The sequence below is a fragment of the Zootoca vivipara genome, chromosome 15 (genome assembly GCF_963506605.1).
Source record: "Zootoca vivipara chromosome 15, rZooViv1.1, whole genome shotgun sequence".
Lineage (NCBI taxonomy): Eukaryota > Metazoa > Chordata > Lepidosauria > Squamata > Lacertidae > Zootoca > Zootoca vivipara.
Genome location: NC_083290.1, coordinates 22,184,668 through 22,212,528, shown reverse-complemented (window position 1 = coordinate 22,212,528; position 27,861 = coordinate 22,184,668). Strand labels below are relative to the sequence as shown.

Here is a 27,861-nt window from a genome sequence, read left to right as displayed (position 1 = left end):
GTGGATTGATTTCCTTTAGAACAAAGCAGGGAGTCAAAGTGAAGTCTTGAAGGAAGCTCATGGGTAGATCAAAAGATGCTAAGTAAGTTGCCCTTGCTTCCTCATGGAGGAAAAAAAATATTGCCAAAGCATAATTAGAAGCCCTGACCTGGAACTCATATGCCCATTACTGTGGTATTTTTCCACCTACTATTTGATGAAGCAGAGAATGGGCTGGCCTCAGACAGCTAAAGAGGTGTGGCTTGGCAACATTCATAAGGGCCAGCAGGCAGCAGTCTCTTCCCACAGGGCTCTGGAAGGTGAGCCTGTCCTGTCTAGAGGATGCTTAAGTGTGGACAAGAAGCCAGCTAACGTTAACTCTCCGGGAGGCTCCAAGCTCTGTGAGCTTGTGTTCCAGCATTGCTCCCTCTCAAAGCTCATTGGGTCTTGACCTTTTCACCCTAGAGCCTTCACTTGGTACATTTATTTGGCTGAGAGACATCCATTGCTCCACTAGGTCAAAGACAGAGGAAGTCTACAATGGGGAAGGTGAGTAAATAAGGGATAAAGACAGCAGATATTCCTTAGCTGGCTTCTCTTCAGTTCTGGGAGCAGTTGGCTTCTAATAATTGAAATATGCCTGTCCTCATGGGAAAATTTTAAGAAGAGAAGAAGACAATTTCTTGGTTAAGGTCAGGGATGTATCCAACTGAGTTCCACTCAGTCATTGAAATTAATAGGCTCATTAACTTCAATGAATCTATTTTGAGGAGAACTAGCATTGGAGGCAACCCTTAGGCTGCAATTCTAATCCCATTTATCTGGGTTTTCAATAGGACTGAGTAGATGTGAGTCTTGCAGCCTTAGTTCTGTGGCAAACAGAAAAGTTATTTCATATGGAGATGTAAGAGATTAAATTCTTCTGCATTTTTGTGTAAAACTTTAACCTTCATAATTGGATGGGAGGAGAGGAACAGGTTCGTGTGTATTTGTAATTTACTACACATACACAGGATTCTTAGCGAATTTCCATCACAGATTGCTGATCAGGCTGATACCAGTTTAGCGCCAGAAACCCTACAAAATCTGGTGTTCTCAAGCTGTTCACCTGTTTGCTCAAGTGGCTCTCCAGGACAGATGTATTTCACATCACCTGATTCTTTTAACTGGAGGGATTAAGGATTGGCCCTGGGATCTGGAAAGCACATGTTCAGATGTTGAGCTTTGGTCCATAGCTGTCAAGTTCTCCCTTTTTAAAAGGGAAATTCCCTTATGCTGAATAGGCTTCCTCGTGAGAAAAGGGAAAACTTGACAGCTATGCTTTGGTCCTTTTCCTGAGCTCACTAGGACTTACTTCTGAGTAAATCTATATGATTCTGCTGCATGTCACATTCCAAAACAAAGAGTGCTTGAACTGATTTGTTTTCCCCAGCAACAATCAAACTATCAGAGATGTTATTGAGGTGTCAAGTTGAAAGAATCCTCATTGACTTATTCCAGAGATTAAAATGCTAAACAGGGTTTAAAAGGCCATTCAGCTGAGTTGATCAATTACAAAAGAGAGAGAGAGCCCACCTTAATAATGGGAAATATCCCACAGTGCACAAGATCATCTATCCCAGGCTTCCTCGAACTTGGCCCTCCAGATGTTTTGAGACTACAATTCCCATCATCCCTGACCCACTGGTCCTGCTAGCTAGGGATCATGGGAGTTGTAGGCCAAAAACATCTGGAGGGCCGAGGCTGAGGAAGCCTGCTCTATCCTCTGCTAATTAAATATCAAAATGGCACCCACAATATACCAGGAGCTGTAGAACAGGCATCCCCAAACTCGGCCCTCAATATGTTTTTGAACTACAATTCCCATCTTCCCTGACCACTGGTCCTCTTAGCTAGGGATCATGGGAGTTGTAGGCCAAAACATCTGGAGGGTCGCAGTTTGGGGATGCCTGCTGTAGAACATAGAACTGGTGCTGTCCAAAATCAGCATGTTTGCAAACTTTATTCCACAGGCAACATGGAAAGCAGCAGAAATAGATGAGAGTCAAGTGGTTGGGAAGGAGCAGCACCAGAAAATTACTTTCAAATGATGGAAATAGGATGGCAGTTAAGGATAAACAGATACCGATGTTTTTGCTGGTTTCTGGAATGCCCCCCAAAACAAGCAAAATAAATTTACTTGCAGAAATTGAATTACTTGCGTAATTCTTGCTGTCATTCTCTACCAGATTGGGAGAATCCTGAGTATTAGGGCCTTTTCATACCTCAGTTTAATGTGGTTTGTGAGCTCCTCCTTATGTCTGCTTTAATTCCCCTTTGGATGAGGGGGGAATTGAGGGAGGGGCTCACAAAGCACAATAAGCCAAGGTATGAGTGGGCCCTAAGTTTATAAAGCAATCAGGACAAGTCTAGCTGATAGACACATAGGTTTGGGAAAACAAAAACCAGTTTGATTTATATTTTAATATTGTTACTAAAAGTATGTTAAACAAGTTATCTGAAAACATTGAAGTGCACACATGTTCCAAGCTCAGGTCTGTGCCAATAAGCAAGCGATGACCTGATCCTCAATCACCAGGTATGACTATGCCTTACAAACTCAGTAATGTAACCCTTAAAGAATCTGCTAAGGAATGGGGTCAGTCAATAAGCTGGCTATTCTACAGGACAGCATGCAGTTTATGGGTCAATTATGATCTGGAAAGCTATGTATATAAAAGTAGATGAGCTGAAATGAAAACAGGAAGCCAGTCTTTGGAGCAGGACAAGCTATTGGAAAAGAGGTAACAGAGAACAATGGCATATTTATACATCCAAATTAATTTGAATGGGTGGGGCAACGTCCATTGCAGAATAGAATTGGTGGGGCAACTACCAATAGCTGGTGTAGATTGACAAGAAGGGTTGGCTCAATGGCTCAGTCACGAGTTGTCTGGAATACTCAGGTAATATTCAGAAGTAGCCAAGATTTGTGATTTGAAACAACCATGTCATCTACTAACGACTAAAATGAAAGTGGATCCTGTACATACATTATGTAATGGGCAGTAATTTATCAAACTCACAAGAAAGTTAGCATTGCACCTCTTTTTCCTGTTCTCAGGACTCCCAACTTTGTTGGACTCATTGAAATTGGAGAAACTGTTGTGGGCAACACACACACACTGCAGCCTATTCTATTGGCTGCCAATACATGCCTCTTTCAAGACTGATTTCAGATAGAGAAGGGAAGCTTGTGGGTGCCAGGGAAGGCATCTGTAGGTGAAGGGGCACGACATTGGTGACCCCCCAAAAAACTATTATATGGCAATAATGTGCACACTGTTGGCCATAGACATTTTCTACTTTGTTGTTGTTTAGTCGTTTAGTCGTGTCCGACTCTTCGTCACCCCACGGACCATAGCAAAGCATCCCCTCTGGAATCTGAGTCTCTAAATTTCTCACCAAGATAGGGGTCAGCATTATGATAATTGTTAAATCTTATGTTGCTCATTATTTATGGCTAAACATATCCAAATGATTAAGCATTGCTTATTGACTTTGTGGAATAAGTTCAATTCTAATATAGATGACTTCTTTTTCAATTCGGATTATTTCTTATTTCAGGTTGTGCAGGATATTTGTAAGGTTGTGTGTGTGTTCATTTGAGAGGGAGGAAGGCACGCGGCAGTGATGGTTAGCTTACTGGGAACTAATGGGAATATCAGTTAGAAAGCAACAATCTGAAATTTTGGGATTATTAAAAAACATGTCCCAAACACTCTCTGGATATTAAGGAGCCAAATTACCTGGTCTTTTCTTCAGAGAGGCACCAATGTCATAGGAATGTACCACAATTCCATTTTGATTTCTGAACATGTGCATGGCTTGCCACAGCTTTTATTTCCTAACCTTTGTTCTTACTTTTTCTCCCCCCCCCTAGCTTACTGATGTATGCATTGATAAAACATAGCGCCAAAAATCATATTGATGCACCCAGTGGGGCTCATCTGAGTGCATGCACTATATTTCATCAAATGTTCACTAGCACATATCAGAAAGGCAGATAATAAAAAGGCTGACAGTGAAAAGTTTCAGCTTAACTGCACATTCTAGAATCAATCTTATAAATGCTCCATGTTAAATCAGAAGGGAGGTTGAAACACTGTAGTGGAATTGTACCACTTACTCTGCTCCCTGTCTGTTGGGTATTTCTGCTGCCCCCTTATGACAAATCCATAATGCTAACCCAACCCATCTCTGCTCATTTCAGAAGAAGCTTGACATCTACTCTGTTGAGATCAATGGAGAAAAGGATTTGGAAAAAGTGGACAAAGGAGATGAAAAGTACAAAGATTTGAAAGGGAAGAAGAAAAAGAACACCACCGATGACCTGAAAAAAGAGCTGGACTTGGTAAGTGACTTCAAGCTTCTCCATGCTTCCTTGTTAAGTTGTCCTGGGACAGAGCAGATAGGCTGAAACCAAAGTCCTAAACCATAGTTTTCTTGGGGAAATTGGGACAGATTGTAGTGCAGATCTTTCAGTCTTGAATGGGAAATCATTTAATTACCGTTAAATAATACATGCTCCAATGGCCAACAAAGGCACACTGTTTTGTATTGCACTACCAGCAGTGTTCCCGTAGTGCATTTAATCTTCCAACTCTGATTTTATGAACACTGACTAATTGCATTTCAATTAGGTAGGCAAATGTGGGTCATTACCCTTCTTTTATTAAGCTGCCACCTCCAGCCAGCCGGAGGATCCTGGAGTTTTAGGGATCCACTCAGCTATTGCTTCACTTGATCTGAAGCTATGTTGAAAAGGAGAAGAACAGTGGCCATGAGAAAAAGGAATCAGCATGACAAGGAATGGGCTACTCAGCTAGAACAGCCAAAAGCCCCTTCCTCCCCAGACAGCATGCGTGTTAGATCTGCATATTAGGAAAGGGCACAGTGGCCTTCTCACTACAACATCATGGAGTTATGTAAACGCAAATACATGTAACAAGTCAGCCAGTCAAGCAAGGAACTGTCTTGTTTGTCTCTGAAAAAGCTGTGCAATCCCTCCTCTTCCTTCTGCTATGGAGAAATTATCAGTGGGATCTCTGCTTTTCCTCTTCCTTCATGCCAAGTCCTGTTTTGTTAAGCTACACCCAAGATTTAATCAGAAGGGCAATACCATTTGCTTGAAAAGTGAAGCAAGTCGGAAGAGATGTCAGCTCTTGGTTTCAGCTCTCCTGACTTTTTATACTGATGCTTTGAATCTCTTATTTATCAGAAGAGGGTGAAGGCCATGTCAAATTGAGTAACAGCATACATGATTCTTACCGTGACCCTTAGCTCCTGACACACCAGTGCCAAAGCTCTTCCATTATAAGTACATACCTGTGTGAAATATTTTCAATGTGCTGGTGTCAATCCATGAGATGCTGTAAGTTTCACTGCAGTACAGGTGTGTGTGTGTGTGTGTGTGTGTGTGTGTGTGTGCAGGTATGATTATGTACCTGTAGTGCAGCATCTGCTGTGATTTGTAAGCTTTGTTTCCCCCCCCCAGTGGTGCTAAATGCCATTTGGGGGAAGGGCCATAGCTCAGCGATGGAGCATGTGCTATGCATGCAAAAGAGCCCAAGCCCAATTCCCGGCTTCTCCAGGTAGGGCTGGGAATGTCTCCTGGCTTGAAACCCGGGAGAAGCCCTGCTTGTCAGTGCAGACTGTACTGACCTAGATGAACCAATGATCTGACAGCTTTCTAAGTTCATCTCTGCATATCTTAGGGATTAGTCCATAGCTGCCAAGTTATCCCTTTTTTAAAGGGATTTTCCCTTATGCTGAATAGGCTTCCTCATGAGAAAAGGGAAAACTTGGCAGCTATGGATTAGTCATGCAATCTGAATGATGTGCTTTAGCACTGAGCAATGACTTGCCCCGCAGTTAAGTCATAGCTAGCTTTATTAAGAAGCCTTCCTTAATTCCCATGACACATTACGTTGTGCAAAAACAATGGAGGAGCACTCAGCTAGCTGCCTCCAAAACAACAACTGTGGCTCTCGTTCGGTGCTTTCCAAGAAAAGATTGTACAACCAGCTGTTTGAGATGCTTAGATAAAAAGGTATCCTTTCAGACTTGCTAATCCAATGGTTCCCCTTACATTCCACAACTACCGGTAACTGGATGGCGTTAAATCTTAGAATCATAGAGTTGGAAGAGACCACAAGGGCCATCCAGTCCAACCCCCCGCCAAGCAGGAAACACCATCAAAGCATTCTTGACATATGCCTCTCAAGCCTCTGCTTAAAGACCTCCGAAGAAGGAGGCTCCACCACACTCCTTGGCAGCAAATTCCACTGCCGAACAGCTCTTACTGTCAGGAAGTTCTTCCTAATGTTTAGGTGGAATCTTCTTTCTTGTAGTTTGAATCCATTGCTCCGTGTCCGCTTCTCTGGAGCAGCAGAAAACAACCTTTCTCCCTCCTCTATATGACATCCTTTTATATATTTGAACATGGCTATCATATCACCCCTTAAAGATGCAAATGGGGCCACTATCCTCAAATGCAATGCCTCTTCAGGTTCACATAGGTTTACAAGTACTGTATGTACTAAAAAAATAAATAAATCACAGATTAACTATGGATCTTTTTCTCTTGATACATCTGAACAGGCAGAGTGACAAGTTATCAGCCGGCTCATATTGAGCAAGCAGTACGGCTAGCTTCCACTGAATTTTTCCTAAAGCAAAACTCATGAATTCAAAGGTTGCTGCATGGGCAAAAAGCACAGCAGAATTTCATATGAAGCTGAAGAGTTTTAAGGACTAGAAAAAAATATTTGCTGGGTTTCAAAAAGCTTTAGCAGAGCATGTTGATTGTGGCATATAATTTCTGAAAGCCCCGTGCTGTTCTTTAAAAAAAGCAAAGCTTGTTAATCTCTCTCTTTTTTTGCTGCTTTAGGATGATCACAAACTCAGCATTGAAGAACTAGAAGATAAATATGGCACCAGCATCACTAAAGTAAGTGAATATGGGCAAGAGGCAGTCATCAACAACACACCCACATATAAGTAGGCAGCAAGCATTATAATTCACTTAATCCAAGCATGGTGTTAAAAACAGTATGTGTGCTATTTCACAAATAGTGTATTTGTGCAGTTGCATGCTTCATGTGGTATATTGCAACCATCAGCTGTAATGATCTGGTCTTAGTCTTCAGGATGGAGCAGGGCATAAATTTAAGTAGCCTTTAATATTTAGACTGCTGGGTACATCAACCATTTTGGCAAGTTTTTTATTATATAAATTATGGGACTTAAAATTCACTTTTGAACATAGGCTGTGCTCTTTCAGGATTTCTAATTTAAATTAAGAATGAACTGAACAACCTAATAATGTCAGTTCTGCTGGCACTCATTCAAATGCCCATTGTGTGTGTGTGTGTGTTTAAAGAAAGGCACAAAGACTCTGTATTTTGTCTGAATTTGTACACAGATGCTTTCTATTTTCTGAAAAAAATGTTGCATTTATACACATTTTTAATGCAAAAACCAAATTTCTTTGCTCCCTATCCTGCACACGGGAAACTGCATTGCAAAACTTGGCGAAGTGTGTAATGTGTTTCCAACGACAAGCATGTTTGGGAGTGTCAGATCTGCTGCAAAAAGTTGACAGAGCAGAAGATCCCCCTCCATCCCTAATCCCAACTATGCACTTTGTCTCTCCTACAGGGTCTTGCAAGCTCAAGAGCTGCAGAGGTTCTGGCCCGTGATGGCCCCAATGCACTTACTCCCCCTAAATCTACTCCTGAAATCATCAAGTTTCTCAAGCAGATGATAGGAGGGTTTTCCATCCTCTTGTGGCTTGGGGCTATACTCTGCTGGATCGCTTTCGGGATTCAGTATCTTCATCATGATGCCGGAGCATTTAACAACGTCAGTATTATTGCAGGTTTATTGTGTGTTGTGTAATTCTCATGGGTGCCACCCATGGTTCTCTTTACCCCCAAGTCAAGGAGCATGGTACCCAAGGCCACTCAAGGAATTTGGACACCTGAGGCGGAAATCCTACAAGTGCCAGGCTCGGGCCTGGGAGACCCTGGTTCAAATGCTAACTCAGCCATGAAGCTCATTGGGTGACCTTGGACCAGTCGCTTCCTCTCAGTCCTAATCTATCTCACAGGGTTGCTGTGGGGATTAAATGAGGAGAAAGAGAGAGCCATGTATATGCCACCTTGGGGGAACAAAAGTGGGGCATAAATACAAAAAACCCCAAACAAACCGTAATAAATTAACTAACAACTTACCGCCCTTCCATGACACTTAAGCCTCATTCCACCTAATGATAGGGGACTGTCCCAATGGAAAATGTTTGCAAAAATTAAGAAAAACCGCACTTTCACATTCCTGATTAAATAGCTGTCTGAAATTCTTATATAATCTTTGGCATTTGTATGGTTTTAGCACAATTTCTAAACCAATGTATCTTGGTCAGAATTGAATGACCTGGTGCAGACCCTGAAGACCACCTGTTGTCATTCAGCTATATGTTTCCTCCGTATGTTTATGCAATGTTGTTTAGTCATTTAGTCGTGTCCGACTCTTTGTGACCCCATGGACCAAAGCACGCCAGGCACAAACACAGACTCAGTTACAGAGACACAGAGGCAAAGATGTTCATGACTGTCAGGTTACACAAACTGGAACAGAGAGTCAAGCCTAGAATGGCAGTTGACAGCTACACTTATGGCAGTTAACCCTAGAATGACAGCTGAGGCAGTTACAGTTATGACAGTTGGGATTCTAGCCTGTTTTTCTGTTCCTGCTCTCATGCGTCGATGTCACATGACACGCCTGTCTTCCACTGCCTCCCGCAGTTTGGTCAGACTCATGTTGGTGGCTTCGAGAACACTGTCCAATCATCTCGTCCTCTGTCGTCCCCTTCTCCTTGTGCCCTCAATCTTTCCCAACATCAGGGTCTTTGCCGGGGAGTCCTCTCTTCTCATGAGGTGGCCAAAGTATTGGAGCCTCAGCTTCAGGATCTGTCCTTCCAGTGAGCACTCAGCGCTGATTTCCTTAAGAATGGATAGGTTTGATCTTCTTGCAGTCCATGGGACTCTCAAGAGTCTCCTCCAGCACCATAATTCATAATTTTGCAATAGGTCTTGCCTATAAATCTCTAAGGCATTTCACTGATAATATGCTAGGTATTGCTCTTCTCCTTGCTGTTTAAACAAGTTCATTCACACAGTTTATTCAGTGCAGTTACAAAATTATTTTGCATCAAGTGGGAAATAGTAAAAGTGTTGTTGTTTTTAAGCTAACTTGAGCCATCTTTTCACTATTCAGCTCTACCTGGGAGTGGTCCTTGCGCTGGTGGTCGTCCTCACTGGGATGTTTGCTTATTATCAAGAAGCTAAAAGCACGAACATCATGGCCAGCTTTGGTAAAATGATCCCACAGGTGAGTCTTCAGTAGTGCTCAGAATATCAACATATTTAAAAACCAGGTAGTCATTGTAAAGAGTATTTGTCACCATATTAGAGAACATACCAATGTGCAGGAAAAATGGTAGAATTAGGGTGGCCACACTGTTTAAAGAGAGGAAATGCATGGCCCCAACAAGGGGGACAAAAGAGGACACAGGTTTCCATAAAATACATATAGATGAAAATTATTACCATAATTTTAACGGGAAAACAATACCAGCATAGCGGCGAAGACTTTGACTGCCCAGCCTGCTGCTGTTCAGCTTCTAAATGTCAAGCTCCACTCTTCCTTCTTGGAGATTTAATCTTCAAACCTGACTTAGATCAGACAGCCCATCAAATAAGGAATGTCTTCTGGATAGTCTTCCATGCAGTAGACTTCACTGTAAAGTAGGACATATAGGTTGGAAGCCGGCTTCACTCTTCCTATCGTGTTGTCAGCACAAATATTTCAGGTTGCCTAATGGAAGGATCTCCCCTCTCCTTCTCTTGTGGACTGCTCTGGAAGTTCTCCAGACCCTCCCCCCCAGCTGTTTTTTTTTGGGGGGGCAAAGTGGGGAGAGAAGCCCCATTGCATTTGGAGGAGTCTATGTGCTGGCTCCTGCTAGCACAATTGTTTAATTGAATCCTGCCCATAGTTACAGTATGCAGATCTCCAAGTAGCTGAATATATTCTGGCAATTGCATGTGTACAATAATCAGTCCAAGAATCATTTCCACCCGACTTTATCTGTTTCATTTTGTTTTTCCCTTACCAGCGAGCCCTTGTCCTCAGAGATGCAGAGAAAAAAGAGATTTCGGCAGAAGAACTGGTAGTGGGCGACATTGTGGAAATCAAAGGTGGAGATAGGATACCAGCTGACATCCGGATCATCACCAGTCAGGGCTGTAAGGTAGGAACAAAACAAAACCCAGTTTTGAGCCAAAGAAAAGAGAAAGAGAAAACCCAGCCTCTTTCTACAGATCAGGGACATGAAGAGGCATGATCATATGTTCAAAGAAAGGATAACACAACAGCTAATTGAAAAAGAGTCTAAAATTAGACACTCCTTTTGAACTTTTATGAGAAATTGTCTTCCCACCAAGAGCTTGATCATTAAAATTATGGAAATAATCACTGCTTGTTGTATGGGTTATTTACGCAATCTTGCAATGGTTGTGATAACAGCATCATCATTTACTTAAAGTTTGGTTTTGTTTCATGTCAGTCAGTCAATCCCAGGCAGAATAAATTAAAGGGGGGACGGCGGGAAAAGCTGCTGCATAATGAATAATGTATTATATGCTTGCTTTTGTCCCCATTTTGCAGTGAATACACATTAATCTAACAATGTTAGGTGAATAGGATGTGTGGCAAAGCGAGTTCTCCCCTTAAGGAGAGCTCGGGTTGCAGAAGGGTTAACAAGACATCCCTGGGTTGTTGGGCGGGTCAGTTTGGATGGCCACATGAGTGATTGGTGGGTTTTGCTGTTGCTGGAGAAATTGTTATGTTGCAAGTGATTTGATTGACAGCCATAGCAGTATATATTCCTAGGAAGCAGTTTGCGTTTCACTTTTGCTGCTTACAACGGATCTCCCGCCCTCCCTCCCTTTATTGAGGGGTTCTTTGCGCTGGACATTGCTATGCCTGTCATGGGGCCGCCTGTTTTGGAGCAGGGGCCTGGTAGGAATTTTGTCCACTTGGCTGATTGGCTGGTGCCCTGTGGTTTTTGCCTACTGCGTTTGTCACAACTTGTAAGGTTGCGGTTAGGCACTGGTTCAAATTGGATGGGGAGGGGTAAGGATTTGGCTGGGCCTGCCCCTCAAAATTGCTGCTGCCTTTAGGGGTATTCCGTTAAAGGAATCCTGGGGCTCCACATGTTTGTCCGTAACCCCGGTAGGGGCTGGGACTGCGCATGAGCCTCAGGGAGCATCTGAGGGAGAGGTGAAGGGTGTGGTTCCCTGCCCCGTCCTCTCTGATGGTGCTCACCTATACTGGCTTCCCTAGTTCGCTAGCGGGAGTCAGATCTGTCCCAGGCGGGGGACAGATGGCGGGAACCAATGCCTAAGCAACCACCCACATTTAGTTGTATTTAAATAAAGTTGTGGCCAAATTAATGCCAAAAACCTTAAACTTAAATTCTGAGTGATGTGTGAGTTATTGGGGGGGGGGTGTCTTGGTACCTTGACACGCAAACACATCTGGGATTTCTTACGAGGTCGATAAACCTAAAATCAGCCTGTTCTTTATGGATGCAAATTGTCTATGGATTAATAATTTGCATATTCATCCTCATGATAAAAAGGTATCATGGGTGAGATCCTGCATGAGTCCCAGAACAAAGGGGTAGGGACGGCCAGCATGGGAGTTGTAGTTCAGCATCTGGAGGGGCACAGCTTCCTCACCAGCAAGTCTTTAAGTGACTTGTTGCAGTTGAACTCCATCAGTGATTCAGTCATCATAAGTGTCCCTGTTGCCTTTGCTGTGATGATAGCCTTGGACACTACCACTATTATTATTATTTTTTACTACAGTAATAATAATGTGATAATGTGAATGTTTGTGACTGATCCACAGGTGGATAATTCTTCCCTCACTGGAGAGTCAGAGCCACAATCTCGTTCCTGTGAATACACTCATGAAAACCCACTGGAGACCAAAAACATTGCTTTCTATTCCACAACCTGCTTGGAAGGTACGTATTTCAGTGGTGCCATTCCATCCAAATTCCACATATTTTGTGCCTATGAAAAAAGCTACTGCAGCAGTAGTTAACATCAATATTTTCTCATTCCTTCTGATATTCTACCGTTTAGTCCTCATCTCCTTCTGAAACTAAGCCTAATTGTGTATAATGCAAAGGATAAAGGTAAAGGGGCCCCTGACCATCAGGTCCAGTTGTGTCTGACTCTGGGGTTGCGGCGCTCATCTCGCTCTATATGCCGAGGGAGCCAGCTTCCGGGTCATGTGGCCAGCATAACTAAGTTGCTTCTGGCGAACCAGATCAGCGCACAGAAATGCCGTTTACCTTCCAGCCAGAGCGGTCCCTATTTATCTACTTGCATTTTGATGTGCTTTCGAACTGCTAGGTGGGCAGGAGCTGGGACCGAGCAACGGGAGCTCACCCCGTTGCAGGGATTCGAACCGCCGACCTTCTGATCAGCAAGCCCTAGACTCTGTGGTTTAACCCACAGCGCCACCTGGGTCCCTAATGCAAAGGATGAGCATACCCTATTAAGACAGTTTTCTTGACTTACCTTTCTTGGCTCCCCATTTGTTAAATTTTAGATTGTAAGATTTCTGGGGAAGGGAGCAAGTTCAGGTTGACATCCTGGAAAGAACTGTGTACATTGATGGTGCCCTAACATTACCCTCCAAATATGCAGTTATGTGGAGCTGGTGTAAAACATAAAAACATTGTCTTGGGTCCTAACATTGGCTTGTCCATTCACATCTGCAATGCAACCCCCACAACCATATCCTACACCAATCATATCCTGGTCTCCTAAAGGAAATTCTCTGCAGAGGGATTGGTGAGGTGGGAAAGCCCTTCTCCAATAACGTAAACTGTTCATGGAAAGAAATTTTGGATTCAAGTCAATTATTTTATTTTAAAATATGACACACACACATATGCCCACATTGTCTTCTTTAGTCGGAAATCCAAGCAGCATTTGACCTGCCCAAAGAAAAAAGCTATAATTTTGATTGAAATAAGACACCAAGGAGAGTAGAAGAGGGGATTATCAAAAAGAGTCAGGAGTATTAATTGGAAAGTTTGGGGAATACAATTAAATTTTGGTTTGTTTTTTTTAAAAATGGCATTGGTGTTCAAATGAATAAAACTTATTTTGTTTGTTGATAATCAATATTTTACTTCTCCTTAGGAACTGCTACTGGCATGGTCATCAACACAGGTGACAACACCATCATTGGACGTATTGCTTCTCTGGCCTCTGGTGTTGGGAATGAGAAGACGCCTATTGCTATTGAGATAGAGCACTTTGTCCATATTGTGGCTGCTGTCGCTATATCCATAGGGGTGATTTTCTTCATCATTTCCGTCTCCATGAAGTACACTGTCATGAAGGCCATCATCTTCCTCATTGGCATTATTGTAGCCAACGTGCCCGAGGGGCTGCTAGCCACAGTCACTGTAAGTACTGGCTCACAACAGCCACCAGTATCTTTGTACTCATGCATAACAATTCACGACAGTACATGCTACTGAAAACGGGATGCATAGGACCTCTACATCTCCAACACATTATTAAAAAGGGGTGCATAATTATTAATGGGCAAGGCTGGCACTATCTGTTGGAATAATGGTGGAGAGTGACTTTAAAGTGCTGTGCTTTCCCCCACATTTTTAGGTAGCTTTGTCCCTAACTGCGAAGAGAATGGCAAAGAAGAATTGTCTGGTAAAGAACCTGGAAGCTGTTGAGACACTGGGCTCTACCTCCGTCATCTGTTCTGACAAGACCGGGACCCTTACACAGAACAGGATGACAGTTGCCCACCTTTGGTTTGACAATGAGATCTTCTCCGCTGACACCAGTGAAAATCAAACAAGTAAATAATCAGTCAAGAGGCTTTGGAATGGGAAGAGTAACAACATGGTTGCTTCCTATTTTAGAATGTGGAGCAGCTGTCTTCTGAAACATTATATAATTTTTACCACTTTCTTTCCAGCCCAGACTTTTGACCAAACATCTGGCACATGGACGGCGTTGTCAAGGATTGTAGCCCTTTGCAATCGGGCAGAATTCAGACCAGGACAGGACAGTGAACCTATCATGAAGGTATTTACTACTTTAATGAGAGCTGCTTTCTTAAGAGGATTGTCTGATGGGTTTCCAGGGTTTTCATCTGGAAACAGATGTTTTATTGTAAGTTGCATATAGCACCTGCCCTGCCCTGTTTCCTTCTAAAGTGACAGAAATAGGTATGGTGACACCACTATTGGGAGAAAACAGGCTAGCACAAGAACTTTCAGGCATTTAATTTACAAGCAATAAACAGGCCTTCGGTCCAAGCAAACATACCACATTGCACTCTCATTCTTTATGTGTGATTTTAATAATGTAAACAGCTGGATCAAAAGCTTTTTCTCTATTTTAAAATCAGTTCATACTCCAGTCAAAGGTCCATGATGAGAATTCTCATACAATGCATTTGTTGAGATAAATAATCTACAGGTAGAGCATGAGGACTAAACGATCAAGTTATTTTTATTTTACTCACAACCATCAGTTTTACCGCAAGAAAATAAATACTTACGTAGTGTCATATTGCTCAAGAAGATTCATAAAAACGATCAGAAATTTCTCTACTATAACAACAATATTAGGAGACAATTTAGAATACATTACAGCTATAGATCTCTCATGGATTACAGCCACTAACTCACTCTCTCCTGAGATTCTCAAGAATCTCAGCTTTTATTTGCATGCATGAGTCCCCGAGGAGAAGGATGATTATAGCAATCTTGCCCAATTATTGTTCTTCTTATGTAAATATGATAGTACTTTGCTACAATGCTACAGGATGCAATCAGAGGAGCAAGCTATATAACACAAAGTGACCTAAGTAATGTCCATTGGTTAGTTGAATGCACATTAACTGAGCGACACTTTTGCTGAACTGAATTTTCAAAAATGACCCCCCCCCCAGAGAATCGTGGTTGGAGACGCCTCAGAAACAGCTCTGCTGAAGTTCTCTGAAGTTGTTATGGGCAATATAATGGACATCCGAAAAAGAAATAGGAAAGTGACTGAGATTCCCTTTAATTCTACTAACAAGTTCCAGGTAAGTTGTATGTCTGAGAAGAGACTGATCTCTTAAGAGCTGTTAAGAGAAAATGTTGTGCCCCATGAGCTATCAAGATAAAACCTGAAAACTGGAAGGACCAGTCTGATGAATTTGTGTCTGTGGTGGAAAAAACGCATTGCTGCAATACTCAAGTAGAAGTGTGTTATTAATTTCACATAATTCAGTGTATGTTTGAAAGTAAGATGTAAACTCCAGTGGCAATCCCAGAGGCTAATCAGCACAAAATCTCTTGTTCTTCTGGAGTGGTTTTTTGTGATTGCTATTCTACACAGCAGAAATAACTACTGCATTGAACATATGCAACATTGTGAAGATGGAAATCAAATGAAAAGATTCCATTGTGAAGATGGGGCATATATAAACAATTGTAGTTTAAAGCTTGATAGAATATTTAACTCAGGAAGGTTGTCATAGACTAGGGCTAAATTCATATGGGAGTTTATTTCATTTTCCTGATGTTTCCTTAACTGTTGATTTCTGCATTATGTTTGAGCTTTCGTGACATAAAGGCGTTTCCAGAAATATAGCAGAATATAGCTCAGGTTTAGCACTCATTGCTATGTTAAATGCTTCCAGAAAAAAAATAGATTTGGATATAACATGAAGTTGAGCACGAAACTAGTGCTATATTCCACTGGTTTTTTTTCTGGAAGTGGCTTTTATGTTGTGTGAAAGCTCAAATATACAGCAGAGATTACCAGTAAGGGAAATGTCAGGAAAACAGAATAAATGGCCATGTGAACACAGTCTAGAATTGTATCTGTCAGCCACCTTTGGTTATCAGATCATTGCATCCCCCCATGCCATTCCTCCTCTGGGAGCATTAAGATCAAAAGATCCAGGCACTTGTTTCAACGTTTGCATTTGCATTTCATTCAAGCTTTCCATCCATGAGACTGATGACCCCAATGATAAACGCTTCCTGCTGGTGATGAAAGGGGCACCCGAAAGGATTCTGGAGAAGTGCAGCACCATCATGATTAATGGAAAAGAGGAGCCCCTGGATGAAGAGAGAAAAGAGGCATTCCAGACAGCTTACATGGCACTGGGAGGCATGGGGGAGAGAGTCCTAGGTGAGCTGAACACTTGCAAAACAACATGTGCAGAGAGCAATGCAGCAGGCAAAGGGTTAAGTGCAACAATCCAAGGCAGGGGGGGGGGGAGCTACAGTGATACTAGGGAAGTCACCCCAGCTCTTTGGCCATTCTGATTGGTGGCATTAAATGATGCTTGGTGGCATTAAATGAGCACGGGAAGTGATAGAAACTGTGGTTGGCTTGGTGCATTTTCTTGAATTTGATCTACAGGCAGTGGTGTCCAAACTTTGGCCCTCCAGATGTTTTGGACTACAATTCCCATCATCCCTGAACACTGGTCCTGTTAGCTAGGGATCATGGGAGTTGTAGGCCAAAACATCTGGAGGACCGCAGTTTGGGGATGCCTGATCTACAGGCAGTGGTGTCCAAACTTTTTTCAAAGAGGGCCAGATTTGATGAAGTGAAGGGCTGTGAGGGCCGACCAAAGTTGTTGAGCTTTTCTTTTTTTAAAGATTTCACCCCAGGAAATAAACTGCTACAGGGGCCAGATTAAACCGACCGGCAGGCTGGATTGATTGGTCCCCCGAAACGGACTTTGGCCATGCCTGACAGGGTGACAGGGTAGGGCAGGGGTCAGCAAACTTTTTCAGCAGGGCACATTCTACTCATGTAAAAACACTCTGATTCCCAGACCCGTCCACGGGCTGGATTTCGGAGGCAATTGGGCTGCATCCGGCCCCCCTGGGCCTTAGTTTGCCTACCCATGGGGCAGGGACTAAACCTGCTATTTGTCCTCCTGGTGATTGCTTCCTAATGTAAAAGCTTAGAACCCATACATCTTCCTACTATAAATTATAATTAATGGCTTTTCATATGCATTCCTGTGTTAGCTGCTATCCATGACACAGTAAATAAGACAGCTAGTTAGGAAACACAATGGCTTTAACTTGCTTTCTCCTCAGTAACCCCCATTGTTTTGACAGGAGGCAATCTATTTAAAGAGACAGGATAATGGTCATATGATGGTCACTAGACCTAATAAAACCTGTTAGTTATCCTAGGAAGGTTTGTCCTCCCCCCCCCCTGGTTTCTTCCTCTGCTTAATTATTCTGTTGTTGCTGTTATTATTTTCAACTCTAGGCTTCTGTCACTTATACCTGCCAGAGGAGGAATTTCCAGACACCTATCCATTTGACACTGACTCAATGAACTTCCCCACTTCCAATCTTTGCTTTGTGGGGCTCTTGTCAATGATTGACCCCCCTCGATCCACTGTGCCAGATGCTGTCATCAAATGTCGGAGTGCAGGGATCAAGGTAGGCTTTCCAAAAACCAACTCACCATGAACGCCTCCCTTGTTCTCTTATAATGGCAATGGCACCCACCTGAGAGGTGCCGGAACAGACTTCCAGTAAGTTCATGCTGAAAAAGGCCCCACCCAAGTGTATAGTAAGTTAAAAGGATGTATGCAATGTCAATGCACATTTGCAGATATAGGCATACATTTCTGAAAGAGAATATCCATGCAAAATCTTTATGTACAAGCAGTGGGTATATTTCATTCAGATGTTTCTATCTCTTCATTGCTGATCATAGAATTGTAGAGCTGGAAGAGACTCCAAGGGTCATCTAGTCCAACCCCCTGCAATGCACACAGTTTTTGGAGTGGTTAAACAACCATGGCAGATGCTACAAGCTGTATCTTTAATTTGGCTCCTTCTGATAATGAATCCTGCTTATTTGCCCATTTTTTCCAGGTGATCATGGTCACTGGTGATCATCCAATCACAGCCAAAGCCATTGCCAAAAGCGTAGGCATCATTTCAGCCAACAGCGAGACAGTGGAAGACATTGCCCAGCGCCTCAAAATTCCCGTGGAGCAGGTGAACAGAAGGTAAGGATGGCATAGACTCTCTCTGTCTTAATACGTCACACTATGTTCCTATGGCCGTGGTGGTCGCCAACTTGGATGGCTTTAAAAGAGAACTGGAAAGGCTATCAATGGCTGCTAGTCACAATGGCCATGCTCTGCCTCTACAGCTGGAGGCAGCAATGCTTCTGAATACCAGTTGCTGGAAACCACAGGAGGAGGACAGGTCTCTTGTGCTCAGGACTGCTCAGAGCAGTCTCGAGCAGGTCGGGCGCCCTGGCGCTGAGGGGCAGAGATCGCTCCGGCGCCCCCGCCCTCGCAGGGCGCAGCATGGTTTCAGTGCGGCTTTTCCACGCAGCGCCCCACCTACTGACTGGGCGCCCGTCCGCACCGCGCCACTGGGAGTCTACCTAGAGCCGGCCCTGGTCCTACTTTTGAGCTTCTTAGGGGAATCTGATTGGCCACTGTGAGAACAGGATGCTGGACTGGATAGGTCACATGCTTGATCCAGCAGGCTCTTCCCATGTTCTCATGCTACTCTATTTTTAATGCACAGTTGATGGTATAACTCAGAACAGGGGTGGGGAGCATAGCTGCCAAGTATCCCATTTTTCGCAGGGAAACCCCCAGATTTTAATCCATTTCCCGCTGGTATCCCAAATTGGAAAAAAAATTCCAGATTTCCTACCTGCCAGGGAGGCTCCATTTTAGGTGCCGCTCTGCCCATGCCTGGGCACCGGAAATCGGGCAGCGCCGGCACCGGAAGTTGCTTCTATGCATGTCCAGGCATGCATAGAAGCGACTTCCGGTGCCGCGCCGCTGCTGATCCCACATTGTTCAGTGGGAGACTTGGCAGCTATGGTGGGGAGTCTCAGACCTAAGGGTCAAACGCAGCCATTCAAGCCTCTCTCTGTGCTCCTCAGGACCAGACCCACACACCACACCCTTCCCACACCCTCTCCCTGGACCATGCCTCTCATCTGCCCGGCTTTGCACCTCCATTGAGTGTTTTTGCCTGTCTGGGATGTGTTTGGTAATGCCTTTTGCTCGGATGGAGGACAGAGAAGGGTGTGTGAATATGTAGAAGTTAGCCTACCATACAAATGTAAAATTGGCACTTGCTGCTCCACCCACTTTTGTCTCTGGCCCCACCCACCACTAGCAAGTGGCCCCTGAGATGTTGCCTAGAAGGGAAAGTGGCCCTCAGGCTGGAAAAGGTTCCCCATCCCAGACTTTGAACAATCTATCCACTTATCACATTTGAATGCTCCCAGACCAGTCAGTCAGTGGCCATCTACTGTATCTCATTTTTCAGGAAACAAGGAGTGAGGTTTCCTTCCTATGCTGTATTCTAACTTGAATAAATGAGCTTTTCGCTGTTCCCTAACACACCAGTTTAGATTTAGTAAGATACGTACGCATGTCATTTTTGAACTCGGTGCTGCAGCAACTTTAATTGAGATCGCCTCTGGTTTTTACAGCGATGCCAGAGCTGCTGTAGTTAATGGCATGGAGCTGAAAGACATGAATTCAGAACAGCTGGACGACATCCTGCGCAACCATTCAGAGATAGTCTTTGCCCGAACTTCACCCCAGCAGAAACTAATTATCGTGGAGGGCTGCCAAAGGCAGGTGAGTGACTCTGGCGAGAACAGAAGATGTGCTTTTGGTAGAAACAGGTTGCATCCACATGATCTTGCCCTGGAACACTTCTCAGTGGAAAACATATATAACAACAAAAAAATTAGAAAATACAGCTCCCTAGTTTCAATCCTGCATGGAAACAAACAAAGTCCTATATTTAAAAGGCACAAATATTTTTTCTCCTTTTTACCGTTCATTAACACCCACATTCAAAGTAATATTTAGCTCTCTAAAGGATGAACAGTAGAAAAAAGGAAGTGTGCTGTATGCATGCTCTATATTTAGTTACCAGAGCCTATAAGCTCTTAGGCACAGTATTATTTATAACCAGTCTCAATGCACTAAGTCCCCCGAGAACAAGATCCCCAGCATTTGCCTTAATCAGGTTTTCTGGGTTTTCTCTCTGCTTAATTCAGCTCACAATACTCTAAATTCCCTTACACTTAGACGCTCTGACCTTTCCTAATAAGGACGCTTGGTTGCATAAATCTCACCGAGCAGATATGGATTTGGCCAATCAGCATATTTAGCTATCTGCATAAATCCAATCTATGCTAGCAAGAAGCAAAATGCCACAGTAACAGATTGGCATTGAAAGAGCTGAAGGGAAGGGGATCCCTTGATACTGCAAATTTTGTAGTATCTGAATTCTCGGTTATCTGAAATTCCCAATGCTGAAAATCGTGTCTTGACTGCATAATGTAAGCAAGCAAATAATCCTTGATTATCTGAATATATTGGTTGTGCTGCGGATGTCTGGGCAGTTGAAGTTTTGCCCTGTACAAATATCCACAACCAAATTGCAACAAGAAATGGCACTATTTCTCACAAAAGACAGAATAGGAACTGACGTCTGGCTTCATTCCTGGAAGCAACACAGGCAGGAATAAGAGAACTTTACAAGGCAAGGTCAGAGGGATGCTTGTGCAACTAGTATTTATATTTTTGCTCAGTCGCTGGAATGGTTGTGCCTTCTGAGCTGCCCACCCAGATCCTTCCATCAAGTTGTTTTTGAAAGAGCAACATTATTGTTCAGAGTAACCGTACACAGACCTCGACACTGAATTTAGGAAGTTCAATATAGCAGAAGTGAAGCAAGGGCAGGGCTGTGGGCACAGTTTCTCTAACCTCCTGTGGTTCCTATGTTCTCAAGGACGCAGTGGTTGCCGTGACTGGAGATGGCGTCAATGATTCCCCAGCTCTGAAGAAAGCTGACATAGGAATTGCTATGGGCATTGCTGGCTCTGATGCAGCAAAGAATGCCGCCGACATGGTCTTGCTGGATGACAATTTTGCTTCTATCGTCACTGGAGTGGAGGAAGGTAAGATGAGGCTCTGACAAGTAGCCTTAACAGTCTAGCAGCATATGTTCGGGGAGAGGTGAATCACATGAACGCCCAGGTGACTGGCCGAATTTGGATGCTCTTGGGGACAGTTTTTGCAAATCTGGAGAGGATTATGCATACAAACATAAACAGAGGCAGCCTCACACCAATCTTTACACAACACATGAGACTTGTTCTCCATTCCCCTCTGGATCCCATACCTTCTCAGCCTATCTCAGCTTGTACTGCAATGATTCAATCCCAGAAATGTTCAGATCGTTGGAAAGCTGTTGGACCACTTTTCATAGCATCCCCGTAGTCCTTTCAGCTCTTCACCACCACCACTATCAATATGTGGAACAGGTGTCTCAAGGTGTCCACAGCTGAAGTCCACCTAATCGTCACTATTGTTGTGGCTCCTTTCAAATGGAAATCCTATTTTACCAATGCCAATGATTTAAATGTTTGATTTAATCTTGAAGCCTGCTCATTTGCTGTAACTGATGCCAGGGAAAAGGAAATGGCAGTCCTATGAAATGCTGTGGGTTAAACCACAGAGCCTAGGGCTTGCCAATCAGAAGGTCGGCAGTTCGAATCCCCGCAACAGGGTGAGCTCCCTTTGCTCGGTCCCAGCTCTTGCCAGCCTAGCAGTTCGAAAGCACGTCAAAGTGCAAGTAGATAAATAGGTACCACTACAGTGGGAAAGTAAACAGCGTTTCCGTGCGCTGCTCTGGTTCGCCAAAAGCAGCTTTGTCATGCTGGCCACATGACCTGGAAGCTGTATGCTGGCTCCCTCAGCCAATAACACAAGATGAGCGCTGCAACCCCAGAGTTGGTCACAACTGGACCTAATGGTCAGGGGTCCCTTTACCTTACTCCAGCACTATGTTCTTGATAATCCATACCGGTATCTTATGGTAGGAGCAGATAAATTAAGCAGCTCTGCATATCTCCTTTCCTTTAGTATATTTTGCAGCACTGCATGCCACATTCACCAAAACCTGACAGACTTATTCCCCTTTCTCTCCTACAGGTCGCTTGATCTTTGACAATCTGAAGAAAACCATTGCCTACACCTTGACCAAGAACATTGCGGAGCTCTGTCCTTTCCTGATTTACATCATGGCCAGCATCCCACTGCCCATAGGCACCATCACCATCCTTTTTATTGACCTTGGCACAGACATTGTGAGTCCTTAACATCTGGAGAACAAACATTTACAGGGTTCAATTTGTACTGCCTTTCCTTTCCTACTCTCTTGCTCTCTTTGCTTTGGGGAAGGAAACTGAAGGCTTAACAGAAGCGTTCCTTAATCCTAACCAAAGTGTTCCTTATTTGATTGTTAGATTCTCCTGGGAGCATGAATTGCTTTTTTGTGTGCAATATTCCGTAATCAAAAACAAAAGCGGAAAACATGAATCCTAGAATCTTACAGGATACTGATTGGGACTTTTCCCTCTCTCTCCTACAGATCCCTTCTGTCTCACTGGCATATGAAAAAGCAGAAAGTGATATCATGAAAAGGAAGCCACGACACAAGAAAAAGGATAGGCTGGTCAACCAGGAGCTTGTCACATACTCCTACTTGCAGATTGGTACGATGGGAAATTTGCAAAAGTGGTAAATGGGGAGGGGCTTTGAATCAGTTTATGGCTGATCTCTGATATTATCTTGGAGCAAATCCATTATTTTGTTAACAGAGAGGCAAAAGTCTCCAGGAGAGCTATTGTAATACAGTCATACCTTGGTTTGCGACTGCCTCCGTTTGCGACCGCTTCGGTTTCCGACCACCACGGACCCGGAAGTGTTTACATCCGGGTTCCGCGGCGCTTGGATGCGCAGAAGCGATCTGCGCAGCATGTGTGTGCTGTGCGCAGAAGCGCTCTATTGGTGCTTCGTGCATGCGCAGAGGCATGCATTCGGGAGCAACCGATTTTGGGAGTGACCGGCTCCCCGGAACAGATTGCGGTCGCAAACCGAGGTATGACTGTATGCATTCAGTCATTAGTTTTTGTCAGTTTTTTAAATCTCCTACAAACTCTGCTTCCCCCTCAAACTGTCTTCTTTTCTTCTAGGGCTTGTGCAGACCATTGGGGCCTTTCTGACCTACTTCACAGTTTATGCTCAGCAGGGCTGGCTACCTCACACACTGCTCCATATCCGAACCGACTGGGAAGATCCATTTATAAATGACTTGGAAGACAGCTATGGACAGGAATGGGTAAGGCAATTTCACTGAAGACACCAGTTCGAACTTAGAAGGACTGACACCAAGGGCCACCATAGTTGGGCATGCGCCAAGAACCCACACAACCCAACAGGGAGTCCCTTGACCAGAACCCCCTGGTCGTCTTGCTCCAGTGATGAGATAGATTCACTAAGGGAATGGGGTCATGGGGGTGTTTTGGGCAAGGGGCCCCCCAGAACATGGAGCTGACACCAAATACTCTTCATCTAATTTAATTTAAACCATTTATATACCACATAACTACAAACATCTCTAAGTGGTGCAGAAAAATCAGTTAAAATTCCAAAACCAGACTTCAGTTAAAATGCCTGCTGGAATAATAAAATGTATTCAGTCGGCACCAGAAGTTCAGCAGAGCTGTTTGACTTCAACTGGGAGTTCTGTAAAATTAGGCCCACAGTTCTGAACACATGACTTTGTTGCAATAGGGCAAATGGAGCCACCTCCTAATTTATATACATAAATAGCCTTACTGTTGCATGCTATTTTCTTTCTTTCATTTTTTTTAAAAACACTTTTATAATATTTGTTAAAACTGCTTTAAAGCAGAATTAGCAGACCTGCAGAATTTTCGAAAAAGATCCTGGTTTTGCTATCTGCCTGAACTTCAAAAGGGAAGGCTGTCAAGCCTTTTTCTATCAAGCATGGCTTGAGGGATGTATTCAGCTTGCTGGCTCACAGTTTATCTATCACTTACTTAACACAGATATCTCTCCCTACCCCCACCCCCAAATTTATTGTTCTTCTGCAGACATTCTCCCAACGGCAAATTTTGGAGTACCATGGCTACACGGCCTTCTTTGTCAGTATCACCATTGAGCAAGTGGCAGATCTGATCATCAGGAAGACACGACGGAATTCCATTTTCCAGCAAGGGCTTTTCAGGTATAACTGGAGTCTCAGATGATAAGATGACTTTGGAACAAATCTCCACCTCTTTCCTTTGTTACTGACCACTGTACTCTTCCTCCGGTAGCCATTCAGTAGAGCTATGGATAAAAAGAACCAGTAGTCAAATTAATGGGATTATCCTTTTGGAAAAAAGGAAGTTGGAATTTAGGATAGATAAGTAAATGAGAGACTAAGATGCATCTACGTACATCTCCTTCTTTTTTTTGTGACCAACAACCTCTAAAGGTTTCACCACATCAATTTTTTAAAAGTCTTAATTGATCTTTTTAGACACACATGCTCTCATTTTGGCTCATTTTGTCTGTCGCCGAGAAAAGATTACAACAGAATTAGGGTCAGGGGGAAGCTTTTATTTTTCTTCTTCCACACGTTATCTTTCCAAGAACATGTTTGCTACACAAATTGCTACAAAACCAATAAGAAATGAAGGCAACTCATGATGAAACCCATTATGGGTACCCAATACCTGTTCAATGACCTCACAGTGATAAAGTCAGGAGAGACAAACGTTTGAGCTGAACCTAAACTGAAGAAGTTGGAGAGAAAATGATTTTGGTGGTTGCTAAAGTGTAAATATCACAATGGAAAAATAGATCCAGTAGCAAGGTTGTAAACCTGGGTGATCAGAGAAGATAAACCAGGCAACTCAAGTTTCACACATCAAAGGCCTGGATTATTCCTTTTTTACACCCATTTCTAGGGCACACACTCCACATCTGACATGGCACTTTTGCATTAAGATAATCTGTACTATTATAGACATAGGTGAGGACAAAAAGTAAAAATCTATTGTCATGAATAATGAGAGTTCATGTTCATAGTACTGTATATAAAACATTTAATCACCGAATGTATTTTTTCCCCTTCATAGGAACAAAGTAATCTGGGTTGGCATATTCTCCCAAATAGGAATTGCTCTAATTCTCTGCTATGGTCTAGGAAGTGTTTATGCCTTAAACTTTGCACCCCTCCGGTGAGTTCAGTTTCTATCCAGCAAGATGTGTGTGTGTGTGTGTGTGTGTGTGAGAGAGAGAGAGAGAGAGAGAGAGAGAGAATCTTGGGAGTGTATTATTAAGACAAGAACACCAACCCTACTGTGTTCTTCTTCTAATAATAGAGCCCCAAGACTTGTGTGTTGAAGGATATCTCTATCAAAATTCTATTCTATCTTTAGCTCTCATGGCTAAAGTGGCTAAAGGAAATACGAAGCAAAACCATGAATTGGGGTGGTGGTGGTGGTGGTGGTGGATAAAATTCATTCAAGGTGCATATCTTTGGAAGGTGATGATATATTTGCTCTGTCCACTGCCCAGCTAGGCTCTCACTAGCAAGGTGGAAGTGAGAGCAGAGGAACACTTTTGCACTCCTCTTTTGCAAGCCCCTAAAAACACACCCCTATTGGGGGAAGGAAATAAATGGGTACCAGCTCCTGAAGTGGATTAACTGCTCCTTGGACTCGAGGCAAATTAAGGAGCCTGGGAGGCTTAACTGCCTCAGCATGCCCTGGTTTGGCCCTAGTCATGAATTCTGATATAATCAAAAGGGGTGAGGGTTATGGAAGTTGACGTGGTGGTGGGAAGGACCCAGCTCTGTATGTCTGCCTCTGAGGCCAGAGCTCTTGCTCTAAACTCAGAAAGAGATCTGTGATAGCCCTTAAGAACTGATGTCTCCTATAGCCCCTGTTATGGCCTTCCAGAGACCATATGATGGAAGCCTAAGTCAGCTGAATAAAGTCCTAAATAAGAGTTGAGTCATGCCCTAGTCTTGGGCTCCTTAAAAAACATATGCAGAGTTTTTGGTCATGATGAGAGTTTTAATCTTCTGCCCATGGTGCCATAAGCACTGACCTCAATGCCAGGGACATCAGGACCGCAAAAGGGTCCAAAATCCTTCAGCCACGCCACAATGTCAATTGCTGTGGTAGAGATGTTTCAATAAATGATCTGACTGTATTTTAAAAGCAATATCTGATGCCTAATACTTTGCTTTCTAGGTTTCAGTATTGGTTTGTTGCTGTTCCTTTTGCCATCTTGATCTGGGTCTACGACGAATTCCGCAAACTGTTCATCAGACGGTATCCCGGAAGTAAGTAACGCAGCGATTTAGAATTTCTACACCCATTTACTGCAGGTAGCATTGCATTTGTCAAAATATAAATATAAAAAAATCTATGAAAGGCAACAGAGGTCCCCTCTGGTTAGGAATTCCACTTTGCAGTACATGAACCACAAGTTAGATTCATGAATTACTGCAGGACCTCATTCACATTTTAACCAGCAATGTACAGATTTGGAAAGAATTCAAAGAAGAGAAAGAAAGAGGACATTGATTGGCGGACTGATGGAGATCTAGGAAACCGTACCATTTTCAAGAACATTCAAACCATACTTTTCTAGTTGCCCTCAATATATTCGGGAGACTGGGCCAGGCAAGGCACTGCATGGTCTGGATGCCTTCATTCTGTGCCCCCCATAGGAGGAGGAGTGGGAGGAAGGGGGAAAGCTCTCATCCCATGATCTTTCTCTTTCAGCATTGTTGCCAGGGGTGGAGAACCCCAGGTCGGTGGGGGGAGGCAAATGTGGCCCTCTGAACTTCTGTCTGGCCCTTGGTGTGATCCACACGCACCCTTCCCAGAACATACCGCTCTCCTTGAGCGTCTGTGTTTGTCTGGAATGTGTCAGATTCTGATAAGGCCTTTTTGCTTGTTTGGGTGAAGAACAGAGAGGCATGAGAATTGTGTGTGTACAGAAAGCTAAAGGGAAAATTCACACGTGTTTTTCTCTCTCTCCTGTCCTTCCGTTACAGGCTGGTGGGACAAAAATATGTATTATTGAAAGTGTCTCCGCCACTCGTTTCTCCATGCTGGAGACTGCAACTTGGTTGTCTCTTCTGGCAGCGGCTGCTTGAAGGTGCTTGCCTGTGCAATATCAACCAATTGCGAAGGAATCTCATCAGAATTGAGAGGAGGAAGAGGAGCAGATATGAAGCAGATCTAAACTGTACTGTAAAAGCGTACCCTTGGGTTGCCAACTTGAATGCTATCTATTTTTATAATACCTAACCCCTTCTTGTTTAAAGTGTGCAACTGTCCGAAGGAAAGGAAACCCTCTTGTATATAAAATGAAAGAAACCGCCAGTTTGTTGCAGCAATAATATAAGGCGCTGACTTGCACTAGGTTTCTTAAAAGTTGCATTTTTGTTCATACGATGTCGCCTACAGCAACCCAACTGTGAGCCTGCTGGTGCAGACCAGAGGTGGGGTTGCTGAGGTCTATGCTGTACAATCACAATTTGATAATAAAAATAACTTTTTACAAAAAAGCTCCTGCTTGTCCTGTCCGGGTCTTGATTTATTTATTATTACATATATCCCACCTTTCTCACCTCCCTGTTCTTAATGGAAAAGGCTACAAATGGCTACTCACCATGCTGGTGCTTCACAGAATCTCATAATTTGTAGAGTTGGAAGGGACCACAAGAGTCATCCAGCAATGCAGGGAAATTTTGCCCAATGTGGGGCTCGAACCCTCGACCCTGAGATTGAGAGTCTCATGCTCAGCTGTCTAACCCTACAC

At 43.4% G+C, this 27,861-nt stretch overlaps 1 protein-coding gene across 2 annotated transcripts; it reads left to right on the top strand.

The window, feature by feature from the left end:
- Window positions 1-296: 296 nt before the first annotated feature.
- Window positions 297-27,861, top strand: ATP12A (ATPase H+/K+ transporting non-gastric alpha2 subunit). Of its 2 annotated transcripts, none has more exons than XM_035139388.2 (23): window positions 297-528; window positions 4,235-4,372; window positions 6,911-6,970; window positions 7,681-7,884; window positions 9,298-9,411; window positions 10,196-10,330; window positions 11,995-12,112; window positions 13,305-13,573; window positions 13,791-13,989; window positions 14,110-14,219; window positions 15,091-15,225; window positions 16,130-16,322; window positions 17,427-17,602; window positions 18,044-18,180; window positions 19,638-19,788; window positions 20,954-21,122; window positions 22,159-22,313; window positions 22,598-22,721; window positions 23,202-23,347; window positions 24,126-24,259; window positions 25,158-25,259; window positions 26,280-26,371; window positions 27,092-27,861. In XM_035139388.2, the coding sequence occupies exons 1-23, from the start codon at window positions 520-522 to the stop codon at window positions 27,118-27,120; spliced, it is 3,099 nt and encodes a 1,032-aa protein (XP_034995279.1). In that variant the 5' UTR covers window positions 297-519; the 3' UTR covers window positions 27,121-27,861. The 2 variants fall into 2 exon arrangements, with proteins under 2 accessions (XP_034995279.1, XP_034995278.1); XM_035139387.2 differs by having other exon boundaries at window positions 4,232-4,372.

Bases quoted from the DNA above. Each gene is read 5' to 3' on its own strand.
- ATP12A (XM_035139387.2), top strand. The intron at 14,220-15,090 runs GTATTTACTACT...CCCCCCCCCCAG, and splicing joins ACAGTGAACCTATCATGAAG to AGAATCGTGGTTGGAGACGC. The intron at 16,323-17,426 runs GTGAGCTGAACA...TTTCAACTCTAG, and splicing joins CATGGGGGAGAGAGTCCTAG to GCTTCTGTCACTTATACCTG.